Raw genomic sequence first — 24,189 nt, forward strand, 5'->3', positions numbered from 1 at the left:
TCTCTTTCATTTTCACATCATGTGCAATGGGTGCAGTGACACTATTTTTCATAAAATAATTAAACCTTCATTTCTTATTCATAACCACAAGGCATTCCATTTTGATAATTAACTTTTCAGGGTTTATTATAGCACCACACTTTATAACAATGTTAAAGTTATGGTTAAGTCATCACTTTCCTTTTAATTCCCTATTTTCAGGGACTTATACAAAATTACCCTTTGAATTGAAAGTTATAATGATTTGTTTTCAGCTGAAAGGTGAAGATTTTTTAGAATGTTTAAATTTATCAAAAATAAACCTGGACAAAAATAGAAGTAACTATGCAAAATATTTTCTTTACTTCAAAAATGTAATAACTGGGGCCTTGATCCTGGAAAGTCTTACTCATGTGGTATAATTTTATGCACATTAATGGTACCACAGAAATCTGTGAGACTACTCACATAAATAAAGTTAAGAATGCGCCTAAATTGATATACATAAACTGTTACACAAATAATGAAGTGAAGCTGATGAAAAGCTGCGTGTACTTTAGTTATATTTATAATGTGAATTAGAGTTTTTTTTTCTACAGGCAGATTTAATTGAAATATAACTTTCACATGTGGAATTTGGAATCGTGAATAAATTATTGCATATTTGGATATTGTGAAAGAAATGAAGAGAAATTTAAGTGACAGTTCATCTCGTAGCACAGCAGGTATCAATCACTTTTTATTACTGTACAATTTGAAAATCATTTTATCAATGTATTTACCCAATTCTGCAAAAACTTCCTACTAAGCCAGACCCCAGTGCTCAAATAGAGTTCCACTAAATCTGTACCTTATTGGAGAGTTGAGATCATAGTGGTAATGTTGAACTCAATGGAACCATTCACAGAGTGAAGAGTTTAGCACATGTGCAAGTGTTTGCAGGACTGGGGTTTTAGATTGTAAACTCTTCAGTGCAAGGGCCTTGTCTTCCTTACAAAGTACCACACTTTCAGGTGATATAAAATAAATAATAAAGATAATAAAAATGGATAGAAATGTTAATTAAGTAATTATCATTTACCCATTTTATGAATGGAAAATGTAGATAGTGTATCCCTTAGCCAGAAGGATTTGATGGCATTCCAACAGTATCTGATACAGTTATTTTAATTTATATTTAGGTTTTCTACCTGTACCACTGTTCAATCAGAAAAAAAGAACCAGACAGCCGCTCACTTCAAATCCACTTAAAAATGAGCCAAGTACGAGCACTGTGACTCATAGTTATGACTTTTCTGCTAGAACAACTGGTAAAATAAGATTTTTTTAAAAAAACAGCATTTAAGGCAGTTTTAATTTTAACTTTATAATAACATTTTGTAAAAGTTTTAAGTCATCTTTATCTAGAGCTCACAAGCATACTTTAAGTTTTCTGTAGAAAAATTCATTTTGTGAGAGAAAAATATGTTCTACTCTTTTCTGTCCTGCAGTAAGTTTCTTTCTCCTCTGTATAATTAAGCCATTTTAATGTGTGCTTGCAGGGAAGTTGACTTTTTTCTGTTTTAGAGAATGAAGTAGCATGTTGGCATTTAAATGCCTCTTGAAATGGTGACCTTTTGGTTTTCGGTGGTTTCAATAGAAATGGTTTCAAAGTCCATGTTACAGGATGGAACATTTATAGTGTGCTATTGTAGTCTTGTAAAAGAGAAATAATCTATCCCCAATACTGTGTGTTTAAAAGGCTCTGACATAGAATTCTCCCAGGATTATTTATTGTCATCATTGTTATCCCTACAATTACTGCTTAAAATAAAAATTTCTTTGTGCTTACTACAGACAGTTATAAAACTGGTAGCTTAAGCATCAGTTAGAAAAAAGGGTTAATTAAAACTCACTTTGAAAAAAGTTGTGTAATATCAATCAACCAGATTCCCCATTGATCTGGACACAGAAGTGAAATGAAGACAGACACATGGATGGATTTTAAGTAGCAGGGTGAAACTTTTTATTAAACTTAAACACAGGAGAGGCGTGCTACTCACCCATCACCCATATTCTCATATACCAGGAATTTTAAGTGGTTCCAGTGTGGGGGTTACAGGCTCCTATCAAATAACTCATAACTTGGGGCATGCTTTCATAGAATCATAGAATATTAGGGTTGGAAGAGACCTCAGGGGGTCATCTAGTCCAATCCCCTGCTCAAAGCAGGACCAACACCAACTAAATCATCCCAGCCAAGGCTTTGTCAAGCCAGGCCTTAAAAGCCTCTGAGGATGGAGACTCCACCACCTCCCCAGGTAACCCATTCCAGTGCTTCACCACCCTCCTAGTGAAATAGTGTTTCCTAATATCCAACCTATACCACCCCCACTGCAAGTTGAGACCAGTGCTCCTTGTTCTGTCATCTTTCCTCGATCAACTTCCCCCCCCACCCCCCCCACGACTCATCTTGCTGAGTCCAGCCAATCCCACCCCTCCATCAAGGGGACAGAGAGTGAAGCCAATCCCACCCCTCCATCAAGGGGACAGAGAGTGAAGAAGGGAGGGGACCTCCACCCACATGAGCCACAACATCTGACCCAATCCCATAAGCCCAATGCCCATTAGCAAAATCCCATGTCTTTTACCTCTGGGAACCCTTATTTTATCCTTTTAATGGCACTGGAAACCAGCTGCAAGTTGTGTTGAATTAGCAACTCCACCAAGTATCTCTGTTAGGTACTAAATGCATTTCTGCCTAATCTACTGTGGCTTGGAGGTACTACAAGGAAGGCTAAAAAGCTCTCTGTGCTGCTGGCAATTGATCCTTATAAGAGAAAAAATTCCTTCCTGACCCCAAATGGGCAATCGGTGAGACCTGCAGCATCCGTAAGGCTTGATTCCCCTTCTTAGTTCAGGGTGGGTAGGGTGGGGCTACTGGAATGGAGCCAAAAGAGACTTCACATGGCCCATCCTCCCTGTTATATCCCTGGAGCTGGGGGATGTGAGCCAGTCAGTGTCCCTCCCCTCCAACTGGCCAAGGGGTACCAAAGACTCCAGTAGGGCATGGGCACAGGAGAAGGTGCCTGGTGTCCTTCAGCAAGTATCTCCCTCCCTCACTGCTGGGACTGTCCCTTTCTCCGCCAGCTCATCAGGTTCCCCCACCTGTTGAGGCAGGTGGGTGTGGGTGGCATTTGGTTTTTTATGTGCATAAAGCACACACATAAGTCTTTGCAGGAGAGGGCGTAAGTATATTTAGTACATACACGTATTTTCAATTTTTATCCATATGTCATCCTTTGTCTTTTAAGAATTAGGGTGGGAAGTTGCAAAGCCAGAGCTGGCTCAACTACAGAAAACAACAAACAGTGGGTATGTAAAACCAAACTTTTTTGCCTTCTAGTTTTCTTTTAGCGACTTACTCATTTAATTATTTCATAAAATACAATTCACATGTTTAACCTATAATCAGGCTGCTACTCTGTCATTCTAACATTTAAAATGTTTCTTTGAAAGCCAAATAGAACCTTCTATGGCTCCTTCCCTGTTGAAACAAAGCACATCAAAGCCGAATATATCAAATACTGGAAAGAACCTGAATATTTTGAGGTTGGTAACATTTAGAATTTCTTATTATCATTAAAGAGAAAAATACTTATTCTCATGTGAAAGTAAATCTGATATTTCTTATTTTCTCATGTTCTTATAACATTCAAAAGAAACTTTCTAAGTCTCAGATAATTGCCATGCTCCCCAACCTATATTCTAGTTCTGAGCCAACGTCCACTGAAATCAATGGCAATTTTTCGTTTGACTGCAGTGTACTTTGGATCAGGTGTAAAAGCCTAATCCTGCAGTCTTTACACAGGCAGCACTCTAATAATCAATGAAAATTTGCCTATCAGACAACTCTGAGCTGGCAGTGTTGCTTATCTAATTTATCTTTTAACTAATAATTTATTTCTAATGGTATATTAGCCTCTTTGGGCATGATTACCAGGTATGTATACTGCAAATTTTGTATACTTTCAAACCAAATTTGCATTTTTATTTCAATGGTTCCAATTCAGCAAAACATTGTTTATTTGCTGAATCAGGAACTACATAAATAAATGCTTAGAAATGAAAGGTGATCAATAGAGAGCCAGTAGAACTGGAATAATTAGGAAGAATTCCAGAGTCCAATTTGTTTCTTGTAATTTCAGATGTGATTTCAAAAAATAATTTTCAGTTGCAAAATCTGGATTCTTTAATGCACCTTCCCATTTAAATTGATAAATGGAACAATAAACACAATTTGTTGTTAAAATCTCAAAACATATACTGCACACATGGAAGGGTCTGTTTCTGCCTCCATGCCATAGCTCATATCATGCCAAGAATTTTCAAGCAGAACTATTTAGCCATGCTGAATTCTGCTTAAAATTTGGTGCTCTGATATAGTCTTATGTGACGAACTCCTACTGACTAAATTGGGAGGTGTGGTTGTGAATGAGGGCAATTATTGCCCATTATTTATACGGAAAAAAGTTTAAGCAAACTTGAAATCTTAACTGGAAACAGAGTAGCAGCCGTGTTAGTCCGTATTCGTAAAAAGAAAAGGAGTATTTGTGGCACCTTAGAGACTGTTCAAATTTGTTAGTCTCTAAGGTGCCACAAGTACTCCTTTTCTCTTAACTGGAAAGTCAGTATTGAGCCTTACTACAATCCAGGCAAGCGGTTGCTTGGGGCTATGCTCTTTTGGAGGCCACACATCCCATGGAAACATTCCTATCTGCAGAATAGTTATCTCTTTCTATTTCCAGCTGCAAGATCAGTGGGAGAGAAAGTATCTTTCTGACAAGACCTCCCTAACTTCACCTCCAGTGGCAGGACTGGACGTGGAAGCAGTTAATTGGCTTTCTTTATGAAGTGTAAGGTCCTGAAATCATAAGGCCAGCCTTACAGCCAATTGTAGGAGGAATTTTTGAGTAGTGACCCTGGGATGAGGGTTCACAAAGAATTCTTTTCTATAATTTGGAGAAGTTGCATTTACAGTGTATTTAATTTGAGAAAATCATTTTAAGACCCTGATTCAGGAAAGCATCCCTGTTCAAGACACGTTAAGCACCTGTTTAAAACCCATTGAAGTTAAGCACATCTGTAAAATTAACCACATGCTTAATCACTATCCTGAATAAGGATGAAGTTAAGCACTTGTTTAAGTACTTTATCAGGGCTTAAAGAAATACAGAGTGTTTTTTTAAAAAGGTCACAGAATAATCTATGGAATGCACTTATATACATTTTGAATATGCAGGTCAATATTTCAGAATATGCAGGTCAATATTTCAGTATTGTGATATTGAACCATATATAATGGTTTCTTCTGCAGAGCAGAAGAAAAGAATACCGATGCTAAAGTTTGGAACAGAAATGAGCATATGTCACCAAGTAACAGAACCAATATGATATCTGATAGTGGGATCATTCGAAAGTTTGAGAATATCTCAAATAGTCTGAGAACTGTTCAGCAGCACAAACTACCTGACCATCATAAGGCATCACAGTATATTGAGACAACTGTAACAGGACAAATATATTCATCCAAAGCACAATGGCCAGTTATATCCAGCACCACATCAAGAAGTCTACAGGATCATAGTCCATCATATACATTTAAACAAAATAAAGTTAATGAAAAACAATTTGATCATGTTCCAGAAGACAAAATGATTCAGGTAAAATTTTGGGGAGTAGGAAGGGGAAGAAATTACAGGCCTCAGGACATTTCCCAAGAAAATAATAAGGGGACAGATGCCTGTTGGGGGAGGAAAAGATGTTTGCGGGAAGATGAAGCCACCATGAATTCTAGCTTTGGGAGGCATCCACTTTGGGAGGCCTTGGAATTAAGATTTTCATATTAAAATAACCTAAAATTTCCAAACATTCACAATTACCACTACGCCCTATGATCACACACGCACACCCTGGTCAGCCTCCTGCTCAGAGTCCTGGCCTTTTCTTAGAATTGTCCCAGGAAATTTTGTTGAAATGTTGGCAGCAACATTTTTGAATTGTGTTAAAGGAAGACATGCCCTCACTTAAATGTAATTTATTGAAATAATTTTTACTAGTGAAATAAAATTATGCTTCTTTAAGTCATTCTTTGTGAGGAATGCAATATAGTGGTAAATAGTAGTTCTTATTCTTCAGCTGTTTGTTGAATGGTAAAGAGTTGCTCTGCTTTTAGAAAAGCTGGCTTTGTCTCCTAGTTACTGTAGTTGAAGTTCTTTTCTGTAAAGAGAACAAATATATCTCTTTATGAGTATTGTACTCTAGTTTACTCTTCTTATGCATTTACAAAACCTTTTTCAAATCTGTTGGCACACTTCATAGCTCTTGTTAATGCAGTTTGTTAATAGAAATAAAAATTCTGACTGATTTTAATCTATTCTTCTGTTCTTTAAACCTCTATTTACTTTTGGTGCATCCCTCACTCTTGCATTTATTTTTTATTTTTCTAAATGCAATTTCCCTATCAAAAATAGCACAAATTTAGACTAAGCAATGTTTCCATTGCTTATGTTTTTAACAACAAAAATCCCATCCTACCTAAAGATATAACTTTCTTTTTCTCTGTACCCCCATGCCATGCCCAGCATTCACAAATGAATGATAATGATCTATTTGGTCAATGTTGACTTACATGATAGTACAGTATAAACCAGAAACAGAATAGCTGTTCATTATTTATTAGATTTATTTGTGTATGCTTTAGACAACTGCTAGTCATGACTTTGTTTCTATCTGCTACTCAGTATGAAATAGGCAGCACAAATTTGTGTGTTTCAAGCATGTTTATATTATTTCTTTGTCTTGCCAGCAACTGTTTTCTACTTGGCTGGACTCAAATCAGTGGTCTGGTGCATATCCATGGGATTTTGTCAAGTCCTACTTGTTCTCTCCAATTAGTGCGGATTTTGGGACTTGTGTTCTGAAGTCATTTAGACACGTTAGAAAGTCCAATTCCTAAATAAAATCTTCATTTTATTAAATGCCTTTTGTATAGGTGTGGGTATGAAGGAGGATTGTGTGACCATTGTTTTGAATAGGGGTGCTTATTTATTTGAACAGAAACAGTAGTCTGTTGTGTGACTTTTGTGATTTCATAAAACAAGTATTACTGGAAGTGGTTTATTGATGCTTTATTAATCTAAATAAATTAAATAATGTGTTTATTTTAAATACTGGATAATTAATGTAAGAAAAATGTGTAACTATCTATCTGACTTTAAAGACTGTAAAGGTCTCTATTTAACCTGAGTTCTCATCTTTCTCTGAAAGAAAGTTCCAGCATATCAATTAAAAGTTAAAGAAAAAGACAATTCTCTCCGAATTATAAGTGCAGTCATTGAAAGTATGAAGCATTGGAGCCAGTATACTTATAAAACTGCACTATTATTTGAAGTGTTAGGTATGTATAGTAGTTTATGCTATAGTTAAGAATATTGGTGGGTCAGTCCCACAAAGACAATGCAGTTTTTACTGTAGAGTGACAATAGTCAAAATATTTAAAGGACCAGTTCTCAAATGTTGATTAATATTTGACCCATTTTCCTTTTAATATTGACATGAGCCTCCAATTAATTTCATATCTAGACAATTGTCTATATATCAAAGGTGACCAAAATATGAGCATGGCAAAATGAAAAGTATCACCCTACAATATTTAAACTCTCCCCATCTTAATATTTCTACTATCGTCTTGATTTCTGTTATAATATTTTCTAGCCAAGGTTCAAGGGCAGTATAAAATGAATTGTGCTAATTTAATCTGGGGTTTAGGCTGATAAAAAGAGGTGTGGAGTTTCCAGGGGATGAAAACTCTATTCAGGATTTTGTAGCACTGTGCAAAGCAGCCACAACTCCACTTACAGGTGGGTACAAAGGTAAAGGTATAGAGGACAGCACATCACCAAAAGTGAGCTGGCTGAAAAGGGGAGATGGCCATGGTGACTAGAGAGTCTGCTGATATAGCTCTCTGAAGAAGTTCCTTTTGGTAGAGTTCTCATAGAATCATAGAATATCAGGGTTGGAAGGGACCTCAGGAGGTCATCTAGTCCAACCCCCTGCTCAAAGCAGGACCAATCCCCAACTAAATCATCCCAGCCAGGGCTTTGTCAAGCCTGACCTTAAAAACTTCTAAGGAAGGAGATTCCACCACCTCCCTAGGTAACACATTCCAGTGTTTCACCACCCTCCTAGTAAAAAGTTTTTCCTAATATCCAACCTAAACCTCCCCCACTGCAACTTGAGGCCATTAGTCCTTGTTCTGTCATCTGCTACCACTGAGAACAGTCTAGATCCATCCTCTTTGGAACCCCCTTTCAGGTAGTTGAAAGCAGCTATCAAATCCCCCCTCATTCTTCTCTTTCTCAGACTAAACAATCCCAGTTCCCTCAGCCTCTCCTCATAAGTCATGTGTTCCAGTCCCCTAATCCTTTTTGTTGCCCTCCGCTGGACATTTTCCAATTTTTCCACATCCTTCTTGTAGTGTGGGGCCCAAAACTGGACACAGTACTCCAGATGAGGCCTCACCAATGTCGAACAGAGGGGAACGGTCACGTCCCTCGATCTGCTGGCAATGCCCCTACTTATACATCCCAAAATGCCGTTGGCCTTCTTGGCAAGAAGGGCACACTGTTGACTCATATCCAGCTTCTCATCCACTGTGACTCCTAGGTCCTTTTCTGCCGAACTGCTGCCTAGCCATTCGGTCCCTAGTCTGTAGCGGTGCATGGGATTCTTCCATCCTAAGTGCAGGACTCTGCACTTGTCCTTGTTGAACCTCATCAGATTTCTTTTGGCCCAATCCTCTAATTTGTCTAGGGCCCTCTGTATCCTATCCCTATCCTCCAACGTATCTACATCTCCTCCCAGTTTAGTGTCATCTGCAAACTTGCTGAGGGTGCAATCCACGCCATCCTCCAGATCATTAATGAAGATATTGAACAAAACTGGCCCCAGGACCGACCCTTGGGGCACTCCACTTGATATCGGCTACCAACTAGACATGGAGCCATTGATCACTACCCATCGAGCCCGACAATCTAGCCAGCTTTCTATCCACCTTATAGTCCATTCATCCAGCCCATACTTCTTTAACTTACTGGCAAGAATACTGTGGGAGACTGTGTCAAAAGCTTTGCTAAAGTCAAGGAACAACACGTCCACTGCTTTCCCCTCATCCACAGAGCCAGTTATCTTGTCATAGAAGGCAATTAGATTAGTCAGGCATGGCTTGCCCTTGGCGAATCCATGCTGACTGTTCCTGATCACTTTCCTCTCCTCTAAGTGCTTCAGCATTGATTCCTTGAGGACCTGCTCCATGATTTTTCCAGGGACTGAGGTGAGGCTGACTGGCCTGTAGTTCCCAAGATCCTCCTCCTTCCCTTTTTTAAAGATGGGCACTACATTAGCGTTTTTCCAGTCGTCCGGGACCTCCCCCGATCGCCATGAGTTATGGGATGTGATACAAATTAAAACTGTCTCCCTCATTTGAAGGAACCTTTACACACAGCAGAGGTGAAAACACTACATGATCCCAAAGGGATGAATTTCCCTCCAGCCACAATGGGTTTAGCTGACACAAAAAAGTCCTCTTTACATCTTTCTGTGGCTGATTTGATTAACTGTGCTCACTATCTAAAACCTGTCTGTACTTAGAAAACTGGGGCAGAATTTTAGAGGTGAAGCCTGGAACTTTGTCTATAAAATCTGAATTCTTTGATAAAAGGATGAGCACAACCTAAATTCTTCATATACCCGAAAGACTAATCCACACTGTATAAAAAGCCATCACAACATCAGTTAAGAGTGTAGTAGCAGGCTTTCTTTCTATTTTTCAGGATTATTACATTTTTAAAAGAATTAAAATAATTAAAGCTTGAGACATTATTGAAGCTAAGAAACAGAAAGAAAATTTGCATTGAAAAATCCAGCTAGCAAGGGTACCAGAGTTCTGCAATAACTTTTTAATAGCATTAACCTGGGAATCAGTCCAAACCTGGAGTTCTTCTGAATATGAATTATTTTTATTTCACTTTTGACTTTTATTGACGTTACCTAAAAATAGAATTTGACAAAGGAAGCTAGAGGTGACCAATTGTTTTAAGAGTTGGGGTGGCTGGGAATACCAAATGTAACATGAACTCATGGACTCTTTTACATTGGAAATGTTGGTTATAAATTTTAATGGTTTAGAATTGATTTGCATATATGAGTAAGTACAGCTTTAAGAAAACTGGCTCTCTTGTGCACCAGTACCTAGGGAGCTAATCAGTTTATAATCATGCTTACGAAAAGTACAGTTTTTCACCTACTTCACAGAGACAAAATATGTGAATTTACTATTAGTGTGCCATATATAGCCCTTAATTTGCAGTAGAATTCCCACTGATGTCAGTGGAAACGGTGCGAGTTAGAAGACTGACATCAGTATGTTGCTTAGTATTTTTGTCTATTGAATATTCATGTCACTTAATATTTGTAGAGCCCAGGCTTTAATAGTGCTCTCATGTTTACATCCTGGTTTACTTCTTGACATATTGTTTAGGCACACTTGATTCTGCAGTCACTCCTGGAGCATATGGAGCAAAAAGTTTTGTCTTGAGAGATGGAAAGGAGAGTCTGCCATGTGTATTTTATGAAATTGTAAGTATTTTCTGTGTTTTTACAGAATACACTATATGTGGTGCAGTTAGGAGGCTAATAACATGTATTCTGTTAACACTAACTTCTAATGTATAAAAGAAAGTTAAAAGCTGTATTGTTCACTTTCCATACAAAGTGAACAAACTGCTTCTTGGGTCTGTGGCAGTAAATACAGTTGCATTTCAGGCAAGCCCAAACCCCTGTTTTGCCAAAACTTGTTGAGAAATGTTTGTACAAGTGTCTTGGGGCTTTCTCAGATCAAATTAAATTTGAGAAGAGTTTGTTTAGGTTGTGGAAAACTGGATTGGGATTTTGGAGGGAAACATCTATATAGCAGAGAAGTTATGGGGCAAAGTTAATTCTTTTTCAAGGGTTGCTCTGCATATTTTTATTTGTCGTTTACACACACCAACCTCTTGGTGCTACTGAGCTTTTGCAGCCCTCTAGAAAAGGTGTACCTGTCTGGATGGCATGAACATGCCTTCATAGCACTGACCATTCAGAAATGAGGCTATAAAAGGGCCATGCAGTTCTGGGCTTACATAATTGCCTTCTATCTGTGGCAGTGGTTCTCAAAGTTTTATATGGGTGACCCCTTTCACACAGCAAGCCTCTGAGTGTGACCCCCTTTATAAATTAAAACACTTATTTTTATATTTAACACTATTATAAATACTTGAGGTGAAGTGGGGTTTGGGGGTGGAGGCTGACAGCTCACAACCCCCCATGTAATAACCTTGTGATTTCCTAAGGGGTCATGACCCCCAGTTTGAGAACCCCTGATCTACGGCTAGCTGCAGATGTAGGAAAATCCTCTTTGTACCCAGAGGAGTTTTATTTATATAATTTGGCCAAAGTTCAATTCTTCTCACAAAGAATATATAACAGGAAGTTTTCTGTTACCTCAGTTTGTTGATTTTTTTTATGGTAATTTGTGCATACCTCAGGATAGACTTGGGCCAAAGTTATTGTGAGTCTTTTGTCAGTGAGAACCCAGTATCTCCCCTTTCTGTTCACTGCTAAGACATCTTTTCATCTAGCTTTGTGGTACTGCAGCTTCCCTCAGAACATATTATTTTCCGCAGCTCCCTTCTTGTAATGGAACCACTTTTCCTAAGAGTTGTAGGGACAGCAATTGACAAAAGAAGAAGTTCTTGGGGTGTAGCTCCTGTGCAGCCATGCTGCCAGAGAGTGGTCAAAACCTGCAAGGGACCGTAGAGCTGATGTAGCCTGCAAACATTACCTAGCCTCCAGGAATCCCCAACTAACACTATTATTCTTCAGACATTTTGAAGAGCTTAGTTCATGTCAGAAAAGGGAATTAATTGTAACCTTTTGATTATTATACTTTTGAAATAGGATCGGGAGCTTCCAAGACTAATTAGAGGTAGAGTCCACAGGTGCATGGGAAACTATGACACAAAAAGAAACATCTTCAAGTGTGTATCTGTAAGATCTGCAACTGTTGTAGAACAAAGGACTTTCCAAGAATTTGTTAAAACTTCAGATGTCGAGATGAGAGAATGTGTGAAAACAATGAATGAAGTTTAAAGTAATGTTTATTTAAGCAATAATTTAAAGTTGAGATCACACTCCTGTTGATCAATTAGCATAAAGGCTGCACATCTTGAGTATTTACAAAAGCTCATATTAAAAGTATTCTTTTATTAAATACTTGAAAGCACAATTATAGTATGTGTTATGTAAAAATTAAAATAAAATTATTCTGGTTTGTTTCTACCATTATATTTCTTTGTTCACTGTGCTAGATTTTTTGTTGTGTGGTTTGTTAGATTTTACTGAAGGAATATGATCAAAATACAGGCAGTCCTCAGACTTATGACACAACTGGTTCCTTACAATTGCGTTGTAAATTGGAACTCGGAACCTCAATCTACTCCACTGTGAGACTGAGCATCGTAAACTCAAAACCTATAGTCATAAGTCAAATCAGGGTGTCCATGTAGAAGCGTCGTAAGTGCAGTTCTTCGTAACTCGAATGTCATAAAGTCGAGGACTGCCTGTATTACATTTTGGTGACAAATACATGAATTTATACAGACTCTCAACTTTTAGCTAAACTCATGTGCCCTGAATGTAAACAATGAATGGATTTCGCAGTGTTATCATGGAAGGTGGAGGGAGCATCCCATTCATAGCACAGTTTCCCACCCCTTTTGTCTAACATTGAGGGTACAGTTGTAAGGCTCATAGAAGGCTGAACTGGGAGATGTCCATCCCCCTTCCACCAACCCCACAGACAATCCACTGAAGAGTTAAAAATTTAGTCTTAACCCTTTAAGGGGAAAGGAGTAGGGGAGAATTACGGGGAGCAGGAGAGAGTGCAGAAGTATAGGGCTTCTCCATAGATGGTCTTAACTTGAAAAGGATCTCAAAATGTCTGAGAGTATAGGGCTGAATCCACTGCCCACTCTGAGGGGAACCTGTTCACCCAAATTATCTACTGGATCCTCATACCATTTTCATCCCCTTGGGCCTTGCCTGTTGGTTTCTCCATGAGAGGAGGCAGTCTAGCCTCACGTCAGAAATTTACTGAGAATTATATGGTTAGTCAGTGCAAGTGTAAGTAACTGGAGCAAAATAAGGCACTAATTCCATCATTAACCTAAATGGCTTAGAAAAATCAGATAATAAATTCTAAGTGAGTTTATTGTTGCTTTTCAGTACGTTTGTTCCAAGAAATTATTTTGTACTTATATTATTAAGTACTTATATTTCGTCAATATTTTGAAATAATTCATTTTAAGAATAAATGTTTTTTAAAAATTGATTTTCATTGCTGATAAACATATATTATATGTAGATCCATATTCTGACTGGCTCTGAACGCTCGATGAAAAATCACCTCTGAGCAGAAAGTCAGCGCACAGCCTGTGCACTACTGTAGTATTACTTAAGTCTTCAAAATAGGCATCTGTCATAAAAGTTGCAGCCAGCATTGAAACTGGGCTGCAGAAGTTGCCTCCCTTTTTCTGGCTTTCCCAAAACCCCTGTAGAAGTTCTACAGGCTAACGTAACAGGCACTGCCAAGCTGTTCTGGGATGAAGCCTATCTTAGGTATTTATCTGGTCCCCATTACTGAAGTATCCAATTGCCTCAATCTTTAATGTATCCTCAACATCCATGTGAAGTAGGGAAGTACTATTATCCCTATTTTACAGATGGGAACTGAGGCACACAGCAACAGTAAGTGAATTGCCCAAAGCCATGCAAGAGGTGGGAGAAAGTAGGGAACTGAACCTGCTTCTCCCAAGTCTCAGGATAGCAGCCTACTACCAACTGGATCATTATTTGTACAGGCCAGGGATCACAAACTATATGTTTGCATGCCTATGTTCCTATACACAGACACCTATATAGATTATTCCTATTGTGGCCATTTCCTTATCCCCTCAGTCTCTTCCCTTAAAGTAACTGCTGTGCATCATATCTGACTGCAACTGTAAAACAAAAGCAAAGTCAGGAAAATAGTGAACAATGTGAATTATTTTATTATACAGTGTTGGCAATTGTAAATTTCACATTGAAAATAATTGAAATATTTTATTCAACAAGTCAAATACAGAAAACAGTTAATATTCTAAAAAGGAGGCAGCTAGTCAACGCAGAAACACAGTAATGGAAAATACAGCTTTTAGTTACACTTAAAAAATTATATATTTAGAATAAAACTTGAACCTGATCCAGTAAATTTTCTGTTTTTTTTAACAAGGAAACTATTATACACAATATAACTCACAGACAATCCTCATTAAAAAAGTGATTTATCAGTGTTAGCAAATGTATTCGTAGTAATTCCCCCTGTTTAAGTTCCAGAGGAGCTTCTGCAGTATATGCTTTGCTTACTCTGGTTTGAGTCAGTTACAGTATGATCTCTACCCAGAGTTATAAATTGGCTCTGAACAAGGACCTTTTACATGGCAATTCTGTCTACCTCATTTTAGATGTCACCAGTCTCTATTAAGTCTACGGTATTTCCTTTCAATGTTTAAAATTATTTAAAGGACGTTCAATATGGAAGCATCAGTTTCACTCTTTCTTAGAAAGTAGAGGATACTGTGGAAAAAAAACTTGTTTTTAACTTGATTGTTCAAAACACTGAAAATAAATTTTCAATATGTAGTTTGGTATAGCAATATTGAAAATTTTAAGACCCCTACTGAGAAAGTAGGTGAAAGTTATAAAGGAATTTCAGACTATGCATCCAATCCTGCAAACATTTACACATGTAAGTAATTTTATTCACATGTGTAATCCTACTGATTTCAATGGGATTACTGATGGGCACAATTCTGCACGAGTAAAGATATTTTTATAAGTGGTGACAGGATTGGGCCCTCTGTGTCTACTAGATATATTATGGGTATTAATAGAAATCTAAAATTATTTTACTTTTGGTAAGCAATTAAATCTTTGCAAAAATGTTTTCTAATTTACACTAACAAATCACTTTTTCTAGTGAAACATCAAGTGAACAATCGTAAACATTACACAAAACAGAGAAAAACCCACAGAATACAATTTTTTACACATAGTATAACATTTTCAGTGGTTGATGAGAATTTTTTTTATATATTGATCCTGTCTTGTATAATTGTTCTATTGTAAAGGCACAGGTTGGTTAGGAAAGAAAAGCCTGCATCTCTCTCTTTACTTTGTGGTTATGGTTTTTTTATCTGTTTATTTTCTCACTTTTTACCTTCTGAATCTTATATGAAGCTTTCCAATCTATTCCAGCAATTTATGAAAAGAAGAGCATAAGACACTACTAAAAATGCTACATGCTACATACAGAGAAGACTGAAGTCTATTCTGCCTACTTTAGGAGGGCAGAGGAAATTCCTTCAGCCTCATTTTTGTTAAATATTTAGAAGATTTCATTCTTTAGTTCTCTATAACAAAAACCATAGAGCTCTCTCTATTTGCTTTATTCAGCTTTGAAATATGCATTTTTAAACATTAATAATGTAATTGAATTATATTATAAATGTATATGCATAATTTGCCCTTTGGAGCTCATGATGATGTAACAGTCAGCTACTTTAGAAAATAATGTAATGCTTAATTAATTTGAGTTTAGAAGGCTTCACAATGTAAACAAGATTGTATTTCTTTGATAAATATTGGAATAAAGTAAAGTGATTGTTCTATCAGTTCTCATTTTCTTATATTTCCTCAACATTTCTCTATCTGTCCCTTCACACACATTTTTCAGAAAAGAAGAAATTCAGGAATAACCATTACTCCGGCTTCCGTAAATAACCAAAAAAGATAGAGAGATGAGGTGTGTGAGGTAATATCTTTTGTTGGACCAGTTTTTGTTGGTGAGAGAGACAAGCTTTTGAGCTTACATAGAGCTCTTCTTCAGCTCTTCTTTCAAAGCTCTGTGTAATCTTGAAAGGTTGTCTTTCTTACTAACAGAAGGTGGGTTAATAAAAGGTATTACCTCACCGACCTTGTCTCTAATATCCTGGGACCAAATGGCTACAACAACACTGCATACTACTAACAAAGATAATAGATTTGATCAGTTGGTTCACAGGACAAAATAAAAAGCAGAAAAGTAAGGTTCAGTATTAAAATATAATCTAAGAGGTTCAGTTCCTTACTAGTAAATATTAAAAATAAATAACATCCTCATGACCTAGATACTGGATGGGAATTTTACTGTAATTTTAAAGGAGAAATATGGCAATGGAGTAATATTAGAACCCAATCATTCTTTTTTTTTAAGGCATGTGGTGCATTTGTTTGAATCCTTGGTGGTAATGAAACCAAAAATGCCATTCCTGGAACTAGACTTCATAAATTTCACACAAAAAATATCCATCAGATGTGACATTTTTCTAGTCAACATTACATTGGATGATATTGAGTCAGAGTCTGCCACATACTCACACTGAGTAGTATTTTACTCCACAAGAAATCACATTCACATGGAGCAAGATTCTAATCAGCATGAGTAAGGCCATCATACTCTGGCCCTTTCTGCCTTGCATCATGATGAAATGCGCACAGGTACCTTTGCCATCGGACACGTATGTTTTGTAAATGAATTTTTTACCTTACAGGCTTATAAAAACCCCTAAACTAGAAATAACTGTATACAATTCCATGCAAAATAATAATCTAAGAACTACGGTAAAACAAATGCACTTTTCCTCTTAATATATTTTTCTCCTTTTTAAGCTATTTTAGTATTGGGCCTTTTGAAAAGGTTAGATCTCTTTAGCAAAAAGTTAGCTAAAATGTATAGCAATCACTATGGAGGCTATACTTCCCAATTGTTAGACCAGTATTAAAACATGTGCCTACAAACTACAGTATTCAGGCACACTCCTAACATGCATTGATTAAAAACAAACAAACAAAAGCACTTTTTGTTGCATACATCTTTTTTCATAGATAAGCTTCATTTTAGGCTCTGGTTTCTAGCAGGCTTTTTCCCCCACTCATAATAACTATAACAAAATATCATTATCAGATTTAAAATTATTGGGTTCATAAAACTTCTGACATTTAATAACATATAAAAGGGAACTGAGGCTTTTAACAGATTTACTGTTTTGAGACATAAAATAAATTGTTCGGGAGGTAGACAGATGTTTTGAGGATAAACAGATTTTTTGACTAAGGCATTAAGCCATTATAAGTTTAGAGCAGCGTAAAGGCTGCTAATTAGTCTTATTTCAATTCCAGAGTGTTAGCTTCTCATGCTTATGGAAGACTATCAGTGCACTTTTGGTCTTTGTGATTCTGACCCTCTATCTCCCTCTCTCGCTCGCCTTTTTTTTTTTTTTTTTAGCCATACAGCTAAAAGGAAGTGCTATAATACTTTCTGCCCATTGATTGACAGGAATGTTTTGCTGTTAAATACTAATAAAATACTATAAAATAGTAGGTATTGGAGTTGGAGATATGTGCTCTTTTGGTGCATATTTTGCAAAGAATGGTAAAAAGACAGATAACATGACTCCAACAATTGCCAACATGTACCCCCATCCAATCTGGCAGTCTCCTGCATAGTATATGCTTGAATTCTCACAGAATTTCTTCACTGTAGCAGAGCTGAGACCGAAAGGATAAACCAAAAGTCCAGACGCCATGATGAATACTAGAAAAAAAAAAAAGAGAAATTTTTAATAAACATTTAATTCCGTTGAAAAGTATTTCTTATGTTCAATGGGCAAATCTTGATTCAGTTCAGGTGAATGGCAACATTTCCACTGGCTTCCAAAATACTATGATTTGTCTCAAACTTTTTGGTTAGATTTTTGGATACAGTAGCATGTGAGCAGATGAGCCAAGATAGAATGAAAAGGTGCTAAAGATAACACCTTTCTTGACATGGCAGCACTGGATTTGCTTCCTGAAATTGTTCATTCTGTTGTTATTGCTGGTTCTTTTTTTACCCCCAGTTTAGGCCTTACTAGACCTCTGTAGTTGTAGGGAGGAATCATACTGAGAACACTAGGAATGATATATAATTACGTGGTGAATGTGTGCAAAGATGTAGATATTTTCAAATATCTCAGGGGCACTCAGTGGTGCAAGTAAGCCGGTATGGTCAGTACGCCGAACCATTAAGACATTTATTGCCGGTACGCTGTACCAGAAAGACACATTTTCAAGAATGAATTGTAGAGCCCTGTGCGGATACAAATTTATACCTGCGGATGCGGATATCCGCAGATAGAAATCGGTATCCGCTGAACCCCTGGGCTCTCCCGGGAACTGTAGCAGCGAAAGGAGCAGAACATGGGGCCACCACTCCCAGGAGCCAACGCTCCGTGCCGGCAGCTCCTCTGGCACGGCTGTACTGCCTCTAGCCCTGCCTCCAGCCCTGTCCTCTAGCGGGGCTGTACAGATCCCAGACAGGAGACGCAGCTATGTGGAAGGGCTAGGGGTAGGGTTGGTGGTGGTACAGCCACTCCAGAGGACCTCCCAGTGCAGGGCGCTGGCCCCTGAGGAGCGGTGGCCTCACATTCTGTTCCTTTTGTTTCTGCGGTTCTCAGGAGAGCCCTGGGGTTCAGTGGATACCGATATCTATCCGCGGATATCCGCATCCACAGGTATAAATTTGTATCTGCGCAGGGCTTGTCACAGAACATTTTTTGTGAGGGGGGGCAGTATGGGGTGGGGGGTGGTACCATATCAGTAAGAGTTAAAATCTACTTGCACCACTGGGGGCACTAAATGGAAAGTGGTGAACTGAGCCCTAAACTTGCATGACACATGATGAATAGTATTTGGCTTCAGAGTTGTTTTCACCTTTTGATGTATTTTTCCTAATGCTTTGTCTTTTCACATTTTTCAAAAATAAAAAAGATTCTGCCATACTCTTCTTGAGTTATGTGTTAGACTAATATGACTATAAGGAAAAAGTGCATTTTAGTTACAAATCACAGCATCTGTGATCAACAATTATTGCTCTTCTAACATTAATGTGTAAAAAAAGAGTACAATTACACAGATAAACAAATGTCATTGCAATGTCTGATGAACTGTTACCTATACTGCATTATTCAGCAGATGGTGTAAACAGAATCTGTATTACCTAAAGAAAAAAGTCATTGCCAGTTAGCTATTAATAGAAGTCAAGGACTAACTTCTGCAATATATAATGAATATTTTTCATATTTTAAGGTCATGGATATGTAATTTGTTAATATACAAAACTGCTTTTCCATATTTAGTTATGTGTAATTTGATTGTCCAAACTGTAAATCATGGTATTAATAGGCAGAAAAATACTCTAAAAATACACTGGTAGGTTTTCAAAAAGCACCCAGGACTGGCCTAACTTTGCTCCCATTGACGTAAAAAGGAGCAAAATTGGGTCACATCAAGGTGGTTTGGAAAGTCCAACCCATCCATTGTGTATAACCATTTATTGGAAAGTACAAGTGCCACTTATAAATCAATATTTTTTTCTTTTTTCTTCTACCCTCGATGCATCACAATGAATAATGAATAGTTGGATCTAAAAAAAATCTATTTTATTGTATTTTAAAATTGTATTATCTTGTAAATCAAAATGATATTATGAGACAGATCCCCTCCCTTTTCCCCACTCCCTGAAAAACAAAGTAAGCAAACAACAAACAAAACCCCAGAAGTTTAGAAGATGTCTATGATGTACTACCCAATGTTTGGTTTGAATTCACCGTGGAATATTATCAATTTAAGTTTCTATAATAAGTGGAAATCAGAATTAGCCACAGCTAAGTGTGAACTGATAGATTATTCAAAACTTGTAAATATTGAAAGAACAATTAAAATGGTGAAATAAACATTTTAAACAGTGCCATGACTGTTACAAGCAATTGTAATTGTACTGTGCCATTTAAGACTAATATACCATACTAATATATGGGTTACTTCAGCTGTAAATTCTGAGAGGCTTACTCTAAGAAAGAGATAATACCTCTCATATTAGTTTATTTTGCTTCCCAAGAATTCTTTAGAAAGTTTGTAGGCTATTTGAATTCAAGCGGTCTGATTCACCCGTACTCTAAGGCGGGGTCGGCAACCTATGGCACGCGTGCCAATTTTTAATGGTACGCTGCTGTCTGCCGGGGACAGCAGCGTGCAATTAAAAATCCTGTCCGGCCCGGCCCACTCTTCTCCACCCCCGCCCACTGTTCTCTCCTTGCAGGGCAGGCAAGCTTCCCCCTCCACCCGCCTTTTCCCCCAGCGTGCAGGCAGAAAGTAGGTACCTACTCTATGTGGACAAGGCCGGGACCCCAGACTGGCAGCGGGCTGAGCGGGGCTGGCAGCCGGGACCCTGGCTGGCAGGAGCCGGCGGACGGAACCCCAGACCAGCAGTGGGCTGAGCCGCTCAGCTCACTGCTGGTCTGGGGTCCCGGCCGCTGGCACTGCTCAGCCCGCTGCCGGTCTGGGGTTCTGGCTGCCAGCCCCTTGCCAGCCAGGGTCCCGGCCACAGGCCCCGCTCAACCTGCTGCTGGCCTAGGTGAACGGAACCCCAGGCCGGCAGTGGGCTGAGTGGGCTGGCGGTGTAAAATCAGCATTTTAATTTAATTTTAAATGAAGCTTCTTAAACATTTTGAAAATCTTGTTTACATACGCCAATAGTTTAGTTATATAATATACAGACTTATAGAGAGAGATCTTCTAAAAAATGTTAAAATGTATTATTGGCACGCAAAACCTTAAATTAAAGTGAATAAATGAATACTCGGCACACCACTTTTAAATGTTTCCGACCCCTGCTCTAGGGTATTTTAGCTAAGACAGTTTACTTCTAGCGTAGCTGAGGCCATTGAATCCATTCCGTTCAATAGACACCACACTATAAATTACAACAGAAAAAAGAAAGGTAGAAATTCAAGTTGCAGTGGGGGAGGTTTAGGTTGGATATTAGGAAAATCTTTTTCACTAGGAGGGTGGTGAAGCACTGGAATGTGTTACCTAGGGAGGTGCTGGAATCTCCTTCCTTAGAAGTTTTTAAGGTCAGGCTTGACAAAGCCCTGGCTGGGATGATTTAGTTGAGGATTGGACCTGCTTTGAGCAGGGGGTTGGACTAGATGACCTCCTGGGTCCCTTCCAACCCTGATAGTCTATGATTCTATGAAATAGAACTAGTAGCACCTTACCAATCTCTGTTTCTTTCTGTGATAACTCAGATGAAGGTGTAAATAGAATCTGTTTACCAATAAATGGAGTTCTTTGAGCATTAATCAAGGTAGCCACCTTGTTGACACCTCTTAAATGAATCCAGAAAGCAGTGCTGATTCTGGCACTGACTCTTATGGTTTGCCTTGCCAAGGCAGAGTTTTTGGGCCCTGCACAGAACCCAGACTCTTTGCCTTAGGCAGTTCTGAATTAGATTTTGGGGACTCTCAGGAAGGAAGAGCTGAAGCCAGAGCTGCAAGTCTTTCCAGGCTCAGGGTGTGAAAGCGCCACACCAAGCGCCAGTTAGGCTCCATCCCTATGCGGATACGGTTTTGAGTGTGTGCATTAGACTCCAGGCAGATGGAGAGACACTATGTATGCTTCTTGAATCCAGGCCTCTGAGAGACCAGATCCACCATAGGAGCTTTTCCCAAGCTGAAGCCATACTGCAAAGAAATTAGACTGCATCACATGCAGCAAAGTCTTAATAACTACTACAAGCATAGTAAATTGCTAAAATATGAAAACTAAAATTTAAGATAAACTAAATTCCATTTACACACACACATACACATCTAGCTAAGGGCACTGAGGTTCCACAATGGAAGAAAAGGAACTGAGGCAATTGGGATCATAAGTCAATTGAATATCCTCAGCCCTGAAAGTTGAGTGTCATGAGATTACACTCATACAACACCCAATGAGTACTGTTTTCAAACTTTTCCAAAGTGCTGCAGTGCCCTGAGGACAACATATCCTACAAATTATAATTTGCAGAAATCACCTTGAAGAAACATCATTACCAGAATGGTCAGTTTTCACACAGTTAGCATATTTAAAAGTGCTAACTTTTAGCTAAGTGCTAAGGTATTAAAATAGAGAAATATATTAATTTATGTTAACCTGGAATCCACATGTATTGTGATAGCTACTTATTAATACTGTTGTGTACAGCAACTAACAAACAGCATAATTTATTTTATCAGAATTGACCAGTTTATGATGATAACTGGATATGCAAAATATTCAAAATCAAAAGGTGAAGTTTTTCATGTTTCATGAACAAACTTGGAATGGGCCTATTTTGCTGAAAAACTCAGCACATACCACAAAATTTTCATTCAAAAACAGGGCTTCTTTCCCAAGAAAAGTAGGCCCATTTCTGAGTGAAAATGGAATAGTTCTGAGCAAAAGACAGCTGTAAAGTTTAAATTTCAGTTTGTGCATATTGTCAATGTAAAAATAGCCACTTCCTCAAATTTTGCAGAAATCAGAAACAAAACAGTAAAAACTATCATGCAAAATTATGCAACTTTTCTTTTTTTTCTTTTTTCTTTAACCACTTTAGTACTGCTTTGAACACTACTGACTACATTAATATTTCCTATTTTTCTGTCACATTGTTAGCTTTTTGAAAACAGACAAATGCTACACTTTAAATATCTGTCCATATATATTTCCTTATCCACAGAGTCAAGCAGAAGTATTTTGAAGACTTTACAATACAGTGATATCAATATTTCAATCTACCATTCAGTGATGTTGTTTTGTAGTCTCAGTTAATGGCAGAAGCCTTTGGCAGGGGGGGAAAAAAATCACTGGAATGTTAGACTTGAATCTGTTCTAATATCAAATAGACTAATAAGTTGCCCATGGCTCTGTATTCTCAGGCTTGTCATAGAATGACCTCATTATACTCAGTTATATGAACCACACTGTGTGCTCCTTCTTACAAAGGCTTAAAATACTGAATGGCCTGTTGTTATCTGCAGAAGCCAAGCTTTCAGACATGGTGCTAATGACTACTTAATAGCGCTGTCTATCACCAGTGCAGTTAGCTGGGAGAATACGCAAAGAAACAGTGGGGGTCCAGTTAGCTTCTTCATAGAACATTTATCCCTCTGCATGGTTTTAAAACAACAAACATCAATTTAAAATGTGTCAGAATTCAGCAGTCAGTATGTTGTTATTATCTCAAGTGTATCCCCCCCTCAAGTGTATCACATACAAGACCATCAGGAAATTAGACAGAAAATATACTTTAGGTCCTATTCCATAAAGTGCAGCGCACAGAATTTCTAGGAGTCAATATGAAAAGAAAGCTTATGCTCAAATAAATTTGTTAGTCTCGAAGGTGCCACAAGTACTCCTTTTCTTAATATGAAAAGAAACTATTTGATTTTACTTAACATGGTTTTGACTGATCATTTGGTTTTTATTAGTATTTGAATTGATCTCTCATCAGATATAGAGTTCTCATTAAAAACATTCATTATTTTGTTGTAATATCCTTTTGACACATGATCTTTGTTACCATTAAGAATTCCTCACTTGGGTTCTTATTGCTTATAGCTATGTCTGTGTACACCAGTTCAGCAGGAGAAGGTCACATTTTATTTCTGCTTTCTAACCTTCCACTTTCCCAAACAATTACAGTTTCTCCCCCCGTCCCCTCCTTAGTTTACTTGTATCATATGCCTCAACCATACTGATACTCTCCACTCTGCAACCCTCTTTTAAAGGATTTATAAATTGGCCATAAAAATTGGTTCTTGGCTGACATTTGGCATACAAGAAACCAGAAAGGGCTTCTTTCTTAATTTAAAGCAAATTTCTGGGTTCAGAGGTTTCAAATTGAAGCATTAACATAACTTCAGTTTGTTTGTTTTTTTTTGTAATAAGCATTATAATACCAGAGAGGAAGGCACTTCTACTTATGGAATTCAGTACATTTTGTACAAAAAGTTTTAAATTACTGTTGCTGTATTTTTCTCTCTTAGGAAAAATAGCACCATTTTCTGTCATTTCAAGGTATATTCTAAATAAAGCTAATAAAGTATAGTGCACTGGTTCTTCCATTGCATTTAGATCCTTAGT

At 37.7% G+C, this 24,189-nt stretch overlaps 2 protein-coding genes across 2 annotated transcripts in view; one reads left to right on the top strand and one right to left on the bottom strand.

Moving 5' to 3' along the window:
• Positions 1-599: 599 nt before the first annotated feature.
• SPATA22 (spermatogenesis associated 22) lies at positions 600-12,207 on the top strand. The gene is made up of 8 exons (XM_074974761.1): positions 600-704; positions 1,161-1,289; positions 3,273-3,333; positions 3,478-3,570; positions 5,336-5,681; positions 7,288-7,417; positions 10,559-10,656; positions 12,016-12,207. Exons 1-8 carry the CDS (start codon positions 662-664, stop codon positions 12,205-12,207), a joined length of 1,092 nt encoding a protein of 363 aa, XP_074830862.1. The 5' UTR covers positions 600-661.
• Positions 12,208-14,184: 1,977 nt separating this feature from the next.
• The window catches only part of LOC142000366 (LHFPL tetraspan subfamily member 7 protein-like), a 156,962-nt gene continuing 146,957 nt past the window's right edge, over positions 14,185-24,189 (bottom strand). The window contains exon 3 of the mRNA XM_074974586.1: positions 14,185-17,791. Coding sequence (XP_074830687.1) covers positions 17,565-17,791 — 227 coding nt within the window. The 3' untranslated portion in view covers positions 14,185-17,564. The remainder of the gene's footprint in view (positions 17,792-24,189) is intronic.

Source organism: Natator depressus, chromosome 17 (assembly GCF_965152275.1).
Source record: "Natator depressus isolate rNatDep1 chromosome 17, rNatDep2.hap1, whole genome shotgun sequence".
Lineage (NCBI taxonomy): Eukaryota > Metazoa > Chordata > Testudines > Cheloniidae > Natator > Natator depressus.

Bases quoted from the DNA above. Each gene is read 5' to 3' on its own strand.
- SPATA22 (XM_074974761.1), top strand. From the start codon at position 662: ATGAAGAGAAATTTAAGTGACAGTTCATCTCGTAGCACAGCAG. The intron at 5,682-7,287 runs GTAAAATTTTGG...TTTCTCTGAAAG, and splicing joins CAGAAGACAAAATGATTCAG to AAAGTTCCAGCATATCAATT. The intron at 7,418-10,558 runs GTATGTATAGTA...CATATTGTTTAG, and splicing joins ACTATTATTTGAAGTGTTAG to GCACACTTGATTCTGCAGTC.